The sequence below is a fragment of the Sitodiplosis mosellana genome, unplaced genomic scaffold (genome assembly GCF_009176505.1).
Source record: "Sitodiplosis mosellana isolate CC-2019 unplaced genomic scaffold, AAFC_SMos_1.0 Smas_scaffold_2, whole genome shotgun sequence".
Classification (NCBI taxonomy): Eukaryota; Metazoa; Arthropoda; class Insecta; order Diptera; family Cecidomyiidae; genus Sitodiplosis; species Sitodiplosis mosellana.
The window spans coordinates 7,860,931-7,874,367 of NW_022595245.1; the positions used below are offsets into that span (position 1 = coordinate 7,860,931).

At 35.8% G+C, this 13,437-nt stretch overlaps 2 protein-coding genes across 3 annotated transcripts in view; both read left to right on the forward strand.

Annotated features, from left to right (window-relative positions):
* The window catches only part of LOC129565132 (protein bunched, class 2/F/G isoform-like), an 89,916-nt gene extending 87,793 nt beyond the window's left edge, over positions 1-2,123 (forward strand). For both annotated transcript variants that reach the window (XM_055439630.1, XM_055439628.1), the window contains one exon: positions 242-2,123. In XM_055439630.1, coding sequence (XP_055295605.1) covers positions 242-466 — 225 coding nt within the window. In that variant the 3' untranslated portion in view covers positions 467-2,123. The remainder of the gene's footprint in view (positions 1-241) is intronic.
* A 1,663-nt stretch (positions 2,124-3,786) lies between these two features.
* Positions 3,787-8,329, forward strand: LOC129564817 (poly [ADP-ribose] polymerase-like). The gene is made up of 10 exons (XM_055438974.1): positions 3,787-4,257; positions 4,627-4,768; positions 4,845-5,154; positions 5,227-5,371; positions 5,439-5,722; positions 5,794-6,097; positions 6,204-6,300; positions 6,385-6,559; positions 6,652-7,814; positions 7,880-8,329. The coding sequence occupies exons 1-10, from the start codon at positions 4,147-4,149 to the stop codon at positions 7,981-7,983; spliced, it is 2,835 nt and encodes a 944-aa protein (XP_055294949.1). The 5' UTR covers positions 3,787-4,146; the 3' UTR covers positions 7,984-8,329.
* The last annotated feature ends 5,108 nt before the right edge of the window (positions 8,330-13,437 follow it).

A 13,437-nucleotide genomic window follows, 5' to 3' on the forward strand; every position in this document is an offset into this window, starting at 1 on the left:
GAGTTCTTCAATAAATTGTTGGCAACCCATTTTCTGTCTATTTATAATCGGATGTACCGATTCGATTGACATTACATTCACATTTTCCGAATGAGACCTACATTTTTGCAAATATCTTTCAATGAACTTAAACATCAATGAGTTTGCCATATTCTGTTCAATTGAATCGATTTAGAAAAAACAATTAAATTAAAAAAAAAATCAAATTACTAATGACATCCATTTTTTCCTTCCATTGCAGGATCTTGTAAAATCGCATTTAATGTTCGCCGTGCGCGAGGAAGTCGAAGTACTCAAGGAGAAAATATCCGAGCTCATGGATCGGATAAATACGCTTGAAGTGGAGAACACAATATTGAAGGCGAATGCATCGCAGGAGACATTAACCAAATTGACAACGGCCGCCCCAACCAAAACCACACATACCGCGACCAACTCAAACCCATCCAACGGACCAATTTCATAAGCCGTGTTCATCAATTCTGCACAAGTCATTCAAAACGCGACAGAGACATTTTTTTAGCAAAAAAAAGAAGAAGAAAGAAGCAAAGCGCCAAATCTGCAACAGACAAAAATGCGCCGTCGTTTTTTAATTTGATTTCTCACCACTTTTGAATCGAAAAAAAGAAATGAGAATAAGAATTAATTTTCTTTCATCGCAAAATGTAAAACACAACATCAATTCGCAATCAATCGAATGCTCGACATACCATTTAGAAAAGAAAAACTGATCACTGCTTTCGATGATCACAAATTGCGAACTGAAGTGATTTTACGTGAGAAAAAAAAAGAAAGAAGCAAAAATCTTCATTTTTGGCTTTTAATCCAAATTTTGCGATAAAACACACATTATGCTTTGTTACTCTTGCGTGTAATTCACTAAGAAAAAAAAACACACAAAGAAATTAACAAATATTTAATTCGCATATCTGCATTGAATGAACAAGCAAACATATTATAATTTTGTGATAATTTCTCCGAAATCAACAACAACCAAAATATACATAAAAAAAAATGAACTGTAATATTTAAAAATGAACACGGCTGGATTTTAGCCAGAGACGTAAAAAGACACAACAACACATAAACACACACAGTTCAGACGTCGGCAGAACGGTGAAGCAGAAGATAGGAAAATCTTTTGTGGTCGCGAAATATTGCTGCGCCACGGTGTAGTCCATAACACACACAAGTCGTTGGATGTGCAGCGAGAACATTGGACGATATGATGATGATGACACATTGAAGTGACACCCCCCCCATTGCTGCCCATCGTAATCGACATACGGAATAAATCACTTCCGAAACAACAAATGATATGCACAACCGTTCAAACATCCACATTTCCATGGTGTTGAGAACGATTTTGTTGCAAATGAAAATGTATGAAAAAAAAATCAACAAAAAATTATGCAAATATTGATGTAAATTACAAACACAAACACATAAAATAATGATGGATTATCAAAAAAAAAAACAATATATTTAATTGAGATTGTATTGTGAAACACCTGATCGACGTGTTAGACTGCAATATAAATGTTGATAGTTTAATTACTACAAATTCGCAATAAGATTCAATAACTTATTATTTTAAATGTATAATGATTATTAAGAGCAAAACTGAAAAAGAAAAAAAAACATGAAAAAACCATAGATCAGATGAAGAAAAAAAAACAAACAATAAATATATATATGAATAAAATGAACAAAATACATCAATTGAACTGTAATACACATTTTATTATTTAAACAAAAAAAACCCTTTTTCTGTTTTCTCTGACGAAAATCTGACACAGTCACACCCACACACACTCAAGAAATATAATTGTAAACGCGTTTTAACATAAAACTATAACAGCAACAATTACAACAATAACAAAAAAACCTAGCACATTCATCAAATATATACATTTTAATATTGAAGTCATTGAGCAGAGAGATCGAAGTTAAGAGAAAACACACATAGCAATTAATTTCTGTTAAAACACCTAATGTAACTGATATAAAAGCAAAATACTATTATATATGAGCAAACAAGAATATTCTTTGTGATCTTAATGCGAAAGAAGTCAAATAAATGGACAGAGATGAAAAAATCAGTCGAAAAAATGAAACATAAATTCAAATGTATTTTTTAAATTTATTTTCTTCTTTCATTTCTTATTTTGGATTTTTTTTTTTGCTGAATTCTTTTGTGCTTCATGGCATGCCAACTAGCGAGCGAATCAACAGCGTTTAATTCAATTAAATTTATGTTTCGTTCATTTCCATTCGATTATTATTTATTTTTTTGTAATGTGTAGTAATTTTGTCGCTTTGCTTTTAATTAACCGGTAAATTTACGTTTCAATTTCAATTCTTAATCGAAAAATGTTTCATTTGATTCCTTTTTTATACTCAGTTATTTAAAATACCACATACACACACAATCAGCTCACGTCAGTTTCCGTAATTTGCAAATAATATGTACAACAAACACACACACGATCGTATGAACACGTCATAACGAAAAATTCGTCGATTTTTTCGAATTAAATTCCTATTAAGCATAAAAATTTGTGTCACGAATGTGCTAAACTCATTTAATGTGTCATTTTTTTCCAAATAAATGATTAAATATGAAATATTATGCAAAGGAAAAATGGGAAAAAAGGAAAATCACACACACCATAGCTTGAAATGATGGTATATTCGACCGGATTCGGCGAATCGAGCAATTGGGAAAATCCGATTGAATTAAACTTGAATTGGTTTGAGTGGCAAGAAATGTTTGGATTAAATGCACCAATTGAAATGCAATTTTCAACAACACCATTTGCGATATTCATACGAAAAAGAGAAAAACAAATTGAACAAGAAACAAATGAAGAATCAGAATGGCTGTGTGATTAAGCGAAGAAGAAAAAAAGAAATATGAAAATAAAATATTATTCTGTAGTAGCAAATATCTATGGATGTTAATGTAATATTTATTGTTTTATACCGTGAATAAAATTCGATGGTTTTGAAATTGAGAAATTTTTATAGGGAAGAAAATATTTGGAAAAAAAGAGATAAGGAATGACAAAAATAACGCGACTACTTTGTTCATTTCGTTTTATTCACGGCAAATAAAAACTATTTTAATTTTTAATATCAACAAAATGGAAAGCATTCACACACACAACAAATTCTGCATGTAATATCTAGCGAATAAGAAAACAAATATGCATTCGATGATGACATGAAAGTATATAAATAAAGAAAATCTACTTAAAAAAATACGTTGAACACGTTTTTCTTTGGCTTCTGAGCCTAATTTCAGTGGTCAAGGTGTTTTTCAGAGCACTCTTTTGATTGGGAAAAAATTAGCGAAGCAAATGGATTGGTCGATATACATGAAGCATTAAAATGAGGTGAGATTCGCATGGATTTGCAGCTGTGTGCATATGGATAATCTGAAAAATGGGCATTTGTTATTTGGTCGGGTCATTTTAAAATCATTTGCATCGAAAAAACCATTTGTGGTCTTGTGATTTGCATATTGAACAGATTTGACTCAAATCACGGCAAATTTGCTGCTTGTTGGTATTGTGCATGTGTCAAATGGGCAAGAGAACAGAATGTTTTGACAGCTGGGTTTGTTTTGCTGAAATGATGGAACGAGTGATTCAGATCGATTTGGAAAAATGAAAAAAATATCAAATTATTCTATTCCAAAATAAAAATCATTGATTTTCAAATGAAAAAATAACAAAACCAGAAAAAAAAAACTTTTTTTTTTCAGCTCAAAACATCAAACTCAGCGTAAACAAACGAAAGCATGATGTATTCAATAACGCCGGAATGTATGCAATCGACTGAGCCATTCAGCCGTTTGATTGAGAGTAAGCAACTTCATGCCAATTGGTTGATTGGGCAACATCGAATGAGAACCATAACAGTAAAGGCTAACGCTGCCAAAGCGCTGTATTGCGAGTGCAGCACACATACACCAAACTGATTCAGTTGTTGTTTACCACCGGCTCGTCAACATTCACAAACGTCAAACATTTTTTTCTCAACTGATTTTGTTCCGTGTTTAGTTGCTACATCTCGTTAAATTTCTAATTGAATTGTGTGATTTAATTCAATTCTGTGTCGTGATTAATCCGTGCCGCGAAGATGAATGGGATTTTGCCGTATAAAATCGAATATTCCGACGGCGATCAAAGTTGCACCAAGTGCCATGGGAAGATACGCACCGATCACATTCAAATTGCAATCATGAAACAGGTATTCAAAAACAAATTCGTTTTAATTTTATCGAAAGCAAATGCAATTTTCATTCGGAAAATTTGCATTTTCTTCGTTGCGTGAACTGAATGTCAACAATTTTCTAAAATTGAACCCGTGCGCATAAAAACGACTTATAAAAACATCGCCGAACGAAGCGAAACACCTATTTGTTACTCGTCCAATTCGAAACAAATTGTACACTGGTATGTTACGCCGACAAATCTATGTTATGTTTTGATCGGCGATTTTTTTTTTGTAATTCGTTTTTATGCTCACGGGCACAATTGTCTTCCGTCTCATTGAACCATAACCTAATTCGTGCATTAACCAACATTTGCTGTGATTGTTTTTTTCGTTTCTTTTCAGTCGGATGAAGATGATTGCTACAATCCAGAGTGGTTTCACTTCAAATGCTTCTTCCAAACTCGGCGACCATCCACTGAAGCCGGCTTCGATGGTTTCGCTCTTTTGCGGTACACCGACCAGTTGGACATTCAAGTTGAATTAGGTGAGGTTGCGAACAAAGTGTTTCTAAACACATTCAAGTTAATTCAATTGTTTTTTCCCCCATTGTTTCGTTGCAGGCGTGGTCGATCGTCGCTGTTTGCAATCGCCTGACGCAAAAGTCCCGGACTTTGGCATCGACTACGCCAAACAAAATCGAGATGCTTGCACCGAATGTGAACAGGGAATACCGAAAGGTGCTGTTCGTATCATGAAGGTTGCATACGATGTCAACCAGAACACAGCATTCGATGGAAAAGCAACTTGGTATCACGTTGAGTGTTTCGCCCGAAAACGATCCGAGCATGGTTGGTTAGAATCGGCCGAAAAACTGCCCGGGTTTCGACGACTCAAAGACGCAGACAAAGAAGCAGTCAAGAGACAATTTCCGTAAGTGGCATTCACTCCAATTCGGTCTTTTCGCATGAACAATTTCTACATTTTTTTCTGAATTCCAAGCAGTGTCGTCATGTCGTTGGAAAAGCAGATCGAAGCTCAAAATGAAGAGTATTTCAAGGTATACGACGGATTGATCCAGCTCTCTAGAGATGAACAAGTCAATCTATTGAAGAAAAACTTACAATTCGTGCCCAACACTGATTATGAGGTGGGTAGAAATCGTGTGATTAAGCAAATTCAACTCGGTTTTGATTTTTTTTTCATTTCTCGTGTAGATTCGTCATCATTTGACGGATATAATCGTTTTTGGTGCATTACATCAATGTGATCAGTGCCGTACATGTAGTTTGGTGTTCAAAAACACAAAATATGTTTGCGCACGTCAAAAAGACTGGGCCAAATGTGGTAACACTGTCGATGAACCACGGCGAATGATGCCTCGTGTGCCACCAGAGATGCTTGCGAAGTATCCATTTTTGAAACCACCTGAATCAGTTCAAGCCAGAGCCGTACATCCTTTCCAATGGACAGACGATGAAGGAAACGATTTGGTTTTTGGGTAGGTTTGAATGTTTATCTCTCAAGTGCTAATTTGGTGTTTTCAAACATCGCAATTTCGTTCAATTTTAGCGTTTACAAACACCCGAAGCTGTTCAATATGACATTTGTTATCGTTGGCAAGTTGTCGAAGACAAAAGAGGCAATTGAAGAGGTCATTTTGAAATTGGGCGGGAAAATCGTTGAAAAAGTTGACAAAAAATTGACCGCCGTTCTATCGAATCGAGACGAAGTGCAAAAAATGGGCACTCTCATGAAACAAGCGAAACGCTATAATATCCAAGTGGTTTCAGAGGAATTTCTCACGGCCATAGACACCACGGAAGACCCGTTTCTGTACATAATCAGCGAAAGTTTGTGTGATTGGGGCGGAGATGTAAGTTTTGTTTCATTTTGAAGAGAATTTACGTGCATTCTGAGCAGGTTTCATTCCAATTGTAATGATTTTTCGGTCTTCGATAATTGATCTAATTTCCTTTCAGCCATATGCTCGAACTGAACAAAATGATGTGAAATCACGCCGGGAGACGGTTTTCTACACAAAATCATTGCCAGAGAAGCTCACATACAAATGGAAAGGTAATTTTTGATCGAATTTCAATGGATTTTGTATTGCCAAGTTGTTCTGAAAATCTCATACTAAAATTAAATCGCTTTTTGTAGATGGAAGTGCAGTTGATCCAGAATGCGGTCTAGCTGATAACGCCCATGTATACTGCGGAGATGCTGGAAATCATAAAGATGTTGAATACTCGGTCGTGCTTGGACTTGTCGACATTGAAAGTAACAAAAATTCATACTACCGCATGCAATTGCTGGAGTCAGATGAAATTAAATTGTAAGGAAATTTGAGCATGCTCATCAGATTTCAAATCCATTGAGTGCTGGCGCAATCTAAACAGAGAATTCTCTACTTTTCTCTTTCTTTAGGTACTGGGTGTTTGAAGCTTGGGGTCGAATTTCGACTTCGATTGGTTCGAAGCGACTGAAGAACTATGGTAGATTGGAAGAAGCTCTGGCGCAATTCAACTCCACATACCAAGAGAAAACTGGCCATTCATTTGGCAAGAAAAAAACCACGAAACTTCCAAATAAATTCTATCACCTCGACATTGAATTTTGCGCAAAGAAGAAGCTACCGAGCACATTCGTTGAAACCAAATTACCAAAAACAGTCTACGAATTGATGCAGATGCTGTTCGATGTGAAGCGATTCGAAGACATGATGTTTGGATTCGATCTTGACTTGAAGCAAATGCCACTCGGCAAAATCAGCAGCAAACAGATTCATTTGGCAATGGAAGTATTGGGCCACATTGCACGGATGATTGAACACAACGACATCCCTAGTAAGCTTCAAGCAGCGTCCAACCGATTCTACACCATGATACCTCACGCATTCAGTGTTAAGCGTCCAGCAATTATAGATTCGCTTGAAATTGTTAACGAAAAGAATGAAATGCTCGAGAGTTTATTGAACATGGAACTAATTTACGGTTTTTTGGATGAAGAATATGGTGAAAAATCGAATCCACTGGACGCCTGTTATCTCAAGCTGAAAAACGAAATTGTACCGGTCGATAAGAATTCACCGGAATACCAAATGCTCTGCGATATAGCTCGGGACACACATTGTCCAACACACCTTGGATACGCATTGGAAGTGCTGGAAGTGTTTAAGCTGAAGCGTGAAGGAGAAGATGAACGCTTCCGAACCGTTGAACATCTCGATCGACATCGGTTGCTTTGGCACGGATCGCGATTGATGAATTTCGTCAGCATTTTAACGAATGGCTTAAAAATCGCACCACCTGAGGCGCCTGTATCGGGCTATATGTTCGGCAAAGGAGTTTATTTCGCGGATATGGTTTCAAAGTCGGCCAACTACTGTTACACAGATCCAAACAACAACATTGGTCTAATGCTTTTGTGCAAGGTAGCTCTGGGCCAACAGCGAAAACTAACACAAGCTAGTGCCGTAGTAGATATTCCAAACGCCAACGAGCAGTCGGTTAAAGCCCTTGGTGCATTTTTTCCATTCAACTGGTCGTCGATCAATGGGGTGAAAATAAACACAGGCGCCATTTGCAGAGGTAATTTAATCGAATTTCCAAATATTCGTGTTTTTCCAATAGTCTGATGATAAATTTATATTTAGGCAACGCACCAACAGCACTTTGGTATAACGAGTATATAGTTTACAATGAGGCACAGGTAAAAGTTGAATATCTATTCAAAATGAAATTTCATTTCAAGCCGTAGCCACAATAAGCGACCAAACTAATCGCGAACTCCGTGTTGTCGATCAAGAGCTTACTCTTATGTTTTTTTTCGTGCAATTTAACGCTAAAATGTTTCGAAAGTTCAAATTTGTTTTCATTTAACTTGTTTTTACGGTTCATTTGTTATGTTGTGATCTCAAGCGAGACATTCACATACAAAAAAAACTCTATCCGTGTAATAATTGGAGACTAAGAAAAATGTGTCGATCTAAAGCATATATAAATAAAGAAAATCTAATTAGAATTAGTCAATTCCCAATAAGAAAACGTGTAAGCCTACTAAAAATGTTCACATTAAAAGAAGGCAATATTAAGCATTAATTGAACATTCGTTGCTTTTTATTGAAATCTATTTCAGAAGCCTGAGTGTTGATGTCAAACGAGTCAGGTCAATTAGAATTTAAATCATTTTATTCATTCAGAAATGCGTTAATTTTTCGGTGTTTGAACCAAATCCAAAATAAAGTACAATTCCAACGAATAACATAAGTACTGGAATACGCCTGAAAATATGCGATCTCAACCAACGTTAAAAACCATCGTTATTGTTACATTGGAAAAGGGATGTTTTGCTATATCACATGAGTCGACCGAATAAAATCGCATTGTTCTCGTATTATTTCCACTTTTGAAATTGTTCTTGATTTTATTCTAAACGCCAAAATGAACCAATCTAACTTCAATACATATATTGTCGAAATGAAGATGTTCAAATGTAAGTATAGAAAGCAAAGCTAGAATATTGTGAATCAGCATTATGTCAGCACTTTGCTTTGTTATCAAATCATGGGCGATTTTATGCTGCGATTTTGAATAATCGATTTTTGAGATGAATTCAAACGTTTTATCGCCTGGTAGGTGCTCGGTGTCTATTGTTCAATTCACGTGCTAATTTCGAATTTTCGTCAAAAGGATAGGAGAAACATTCTAGAAACATTTTGGCTGTGAACACGTGTGACTGTGAGTTCTTTGAATTCATGAATCCACTATTGAGCCAATGGATCGCGGTTTTGTTAAGGGAATAAAAATCAATGAGAACGCATGTCGAGCAAAAGTGATTAAGTCTATCGGAATAACTCTTTCATTTCCAAAAAAAAGGCTTGCCGCTATTTGAAGGCTTCAAATTGAAGTTTTTGTATATTTTTCCCATTTTTCAGACGGTTTGCATGGATTAAAAATTCAATTCGATACCATTAACGGCCAATACATCACCTTTTCGTCGGTCAATATCAACCTTTTTAATTTGGAATGAAGATTTCATTAAAAATCACCTCGATTACATTGTTAATTAAGTGTTTGTTTTGTGAAAAAAAATTCGTGATAGAAAATGCCTCAAGCTAAATCTTCAATTTAAAGCAAACACTGGAAAGTGAATGGTTAAGAAAGGGCCGAAAAAAACCATCAGCCGAAATCGATGAATCGTTCTCACTCAAAACCAATAAGCTACCAATATGAGACGTGTTATCCGACACATAAAATTTCTGCACCTTGTCGTGATGATGTGTTGTATCGTTGTTTGGATGTGTTTTACCGTTGATGACTTCATATAAAAACTCGAAACTATCGTGTTTGTTTTAACAAAGCCAAAGTGATAATTTAGCCAGTACGTGATTGGCGATGAAAATTGGCGAGTCGCCGCCGCTGCTGCGGCAATAATCGTTATCATCGGCATCACGTACGTGCTCAAAGTGGAAATGGCCTTTTTCATTCTGCTCCTTCGGCTAATGTGAGATGGGCGTTCGTTTTTACGATGAATGAACGAGTTGACTGAAGAAATATTCGGGAGATTTTGCGAATAAAACGATTGAGATCATTGCATTTGGCGCTTTGCAAAAAATAAATTAAGTTATGAGCCAATAAATGCATTGATTAATACGAAGGATCATCTTAAAGACGGATTTTTTTGGGAATCATATACACTTTTTTGCAGTTTACATGAGATGGTAATAACAAGAGAGAAAATAAACCACGGTGAGATTGATTAATAAGTAACCGGTTTCATTTAAACTGTTTACCTCAAATTGGGTAAACAATGTTTTTCGTAAACACAACAAGAAACTTAGTTCTGGCACAATAATTCGAATCTCATTTATCGTGATTTAATTTCGGATTCGAGAGTATTTTTCGGTTGTTTCCTTCCTTTTTCAATTTCTCACATTTTGATTGCGTGGCATGGCATACAGAATATCAAAAAATGAAAATTGTCTGCCGTCAAACAATTACGTTTGGTACGAGAGAAACAACTAAAAACATAGCATCTACGCTTATGGAAGTGACGTTTTAAATCAGGAAAAGAGAAGATACATTGGCGCATACACAAACAAATTATCGACAAAAATATTAATTTCGACAAACCAGAACAAATATGAAAAAATAAAGATCAAAATTGAAGCCGCCCACAAAACGTTGTTCGGTTTTGCCTTTCTCCATGGAATCTGGAGCAATTTCATCGGGAAAATGATGTAGAATGTGGATATAGAATAGGAAATGAAAAGAAATGGAATGATGCACAAATAAACGAACGTTTAACGAAAATTACTAGACAATAATGTGTTTAACCGCACAAATTTGGTCCACATCCAACAACAGAAAAAAAATGAAACAAATTATCGAATCGAATGTGTTCGTAGTAGCAAGCGAACTGCTGATTTTTCTTTTCTTTTCTTTTCGAAAACAAAAATAAAAGTACCTCGTCATAGTAGATGAAGAAAAAAAAAATCGAACTTCCTTTGCGACTGTTGTATTTTTCCTCGACTAAGATCGAACAGCAGCAGCAGCAACAGCAAGAGGCAAGGATATCACGCAGCTATTAAACCTTTTTTTTCCTATCCAAAATTAAATGCATGATAAATTCATGTAATAGTCGTGCTAATACGTCGGTTGAGAGTGTGCGCTTTGTAGCTTAGCGCACACGAAACCATCTATATAGAGAAAAAGGAACTGCCTGGCATGCACTCTCTCCAACAAGATTATGTTTCATTTTGATAAAGTCAATTATGCGAAGACTATCAATTGCGGCCTCTTGAGAACCACAAACCATCTTTTTCCTGGCCCTCTTTTTCTCTTGAAGGAAAAAAAATGCGATTCATTTGATCCGCTTGTTACTTTGATCGAGTATGGAAAAAAAAATACGAAAATTGAAAAGGTTTGATATATTAGGTAAGTGGCAGCATTGCGAGTATTGCATATTCGGCATCAATTCTCTTGTTACGCATATTCCTCTTTTTGGCTCAGTTTCGGATGTGTCTGATGTGCACAATAGTCGACAGCGCACGATTTGAAGAAAAAAAACAGGTAGATGATTGGTTATTTAAATACTCTTCAATTTATCGCTTTCTGTGCTTGAATGCGTAATCACGCAAACAATAATCACTTAAGACAAAAACAGACTACATTCGTCCCAAAAACCTATGCAGAAAAAGTGTTTCGATCTAGAAAAAAGAATCATAATTTCAAAACATCAATTTAGCTGTTATTGTGCTGTGAATGTTTGTTATTGTGCACGATACGAGCACAGCGAAACACTTTGAAGCGTGTGTATACACACTTTTGTTCAGTCAGACAGAAAATGAGGCGTTTGAATGTGTGAGTGGTTTGAAACACTGTCGAACCGATAGAAATGTGTTCTTGCTGTGTTTTTTGCTTCATGAAACGCTTGTGTTGTGTCAAAAATATTTATAATGCGTATTCAATACAATGGATGACAGTTTGAATTCATAACCTGAAATCTGTCAGAGTTCGCGCGATTTTTCAATTGAGCAAAAAATCTACTGTGGTGCAAAATAGAATGCATAGAAATCACAACATTTCAAGAACAAAAATATTGTGTTTCAAATCACACGAGGGCAAACTTCTTTTCTACTTCATTGTGTCATTCAAAGAGAAACATAGACACAGAGTCTCTGAAAAGATACAGAATTATGTGTGCAAAATATTATTTTTTTACAGCGATTATTCGTTTACTGTTTCTGAACAGCATGTTTGAATAGAATTTTCTACGCAATTTGACTGCAAAATGGTGTATTTTCAGTATCTATTAGCCAGTCTTCAGATCTCTGGAAAGTGGTGCATTGTGTGAGAATAAAAAATGACACATAATCAAGAGTAACCACAAAAATCGATTTTTTTTGCACTAATCCACCGTACAATGTCCGATTTGTAATGCACTTAATAATAGATCAGTCAAATGTGTTTCAAAGAAAGCGCAATGGGATAAAAACACCACAACGTTTAACGTGGGTTGTGCAGAAAGCGTTTGAAAACGTTTACGTTGCCCTGTAATTTACGAGGTAGCGCCATTAAAGCAATCAATCAGAGGTCATGTGCGTAACTGCGCCTATTTTTATCAACAACATACTGTGTTTGTACCTTGTGCCAAGTGCTTGCCAGGAGGAAAAAAGGCATTTTTCTTTCCCAAAACCGTTTGAAATATATTTATTTTGGCATTGCGTTTTCAGATATGAAAAAAGGTACGAATGGACCAGGCGAAAGAAACGACCACTGACTTTCGCATATATGATTGTGCTTGCACCACATAATTAACAAGTGTGAAAAATAGAGCAAACCTGAACACAATCGGCACAATCAAAAAGAACAAAAGCGATCGTTTCATGCCGAAGAACAAAAAAAAAAAATACCATAAACGTTCTATGGACATATAATAAGTCACGCATCCTTCAAAAACCGACAACAACAACTCAAAGCATAAATCTATCTTGAGAATAGAGTCGATGATGATACAATGCAATGGCATTGTTTGCTGGTGAAATGAACACATTCGCTAAAATGTTTGTTGTGTGTGAGAGAGGGAGAATAAAGGATGAGAACTTTCAACAGGAGTTGTGCAAATTTATGATTTTGAGTGATCGTGTGTTTGATTGATTTATTGTGATTTTTTTGCGCTTCTCCCTGGGCTTCTCCTGTATTTTGCGCATTGTTTGATGCTATCGAAAAAAACATGAAAAATAGGTGCTAACAGCCTTTAATAAGCTATTTGGAAACATAATGTTTAGCAATTATCTATGGCTAGTTTTGTGCTGTTGCTCGCGGCCCAGTTGTTAGGCTCGACCCAATCTCAGAGAAATGGAAATCATGCGAATTTTCAGCGCACACAATACACGGGAGCAAAACAGCAAAGACATCATTTTTCATGGCCTAAATGGAATCACTTTTCTCAGTATTTCACCGCAGGCCAATTTCCAGAAATACGCCAGAAGAAAAAAACGTCAGAATATTCAATAAAAACTTCCTTTGCGGTGTTTAGGTGTAATTTTAGAGCAAAAACAATTGGTTGCCAACAAAGTATACAAACAAAAATTAGCAGCATTAAAATAATTTCAATGATGTAAAACTGTTACTTAAAATATGTTCGTTTGTCATTCGGTTGCTATTGGCCAAACAAGAGAGAGAAGGAGGTAGAGAGTCAGTGGAATGA

Bases quoted from the DNA above. Each gene is read 5' to 3' on its own strand.
- LOC129564817 (XM_055438974.1), top strand. From the start codon at position 4,147: ATGAATGGGATTTTGCCGTATAAAATCGAATATTCCGACGGCGATCAA. The intron at 4,258-4,626 runs GTATTCAAAAAC...GTTTCTTTTCAG, and splicing joins AAATTGCAATCATGAAACAG to TCGGATGAAGATGATTGCTA. The intron at 5,723-5,793 runs GTAGGTTTGAAT...GTTCAATTTTAG, and splicing joins GGAAACGATTTGGTTTTTGG to CGTTTACAAACACCCGAAGC.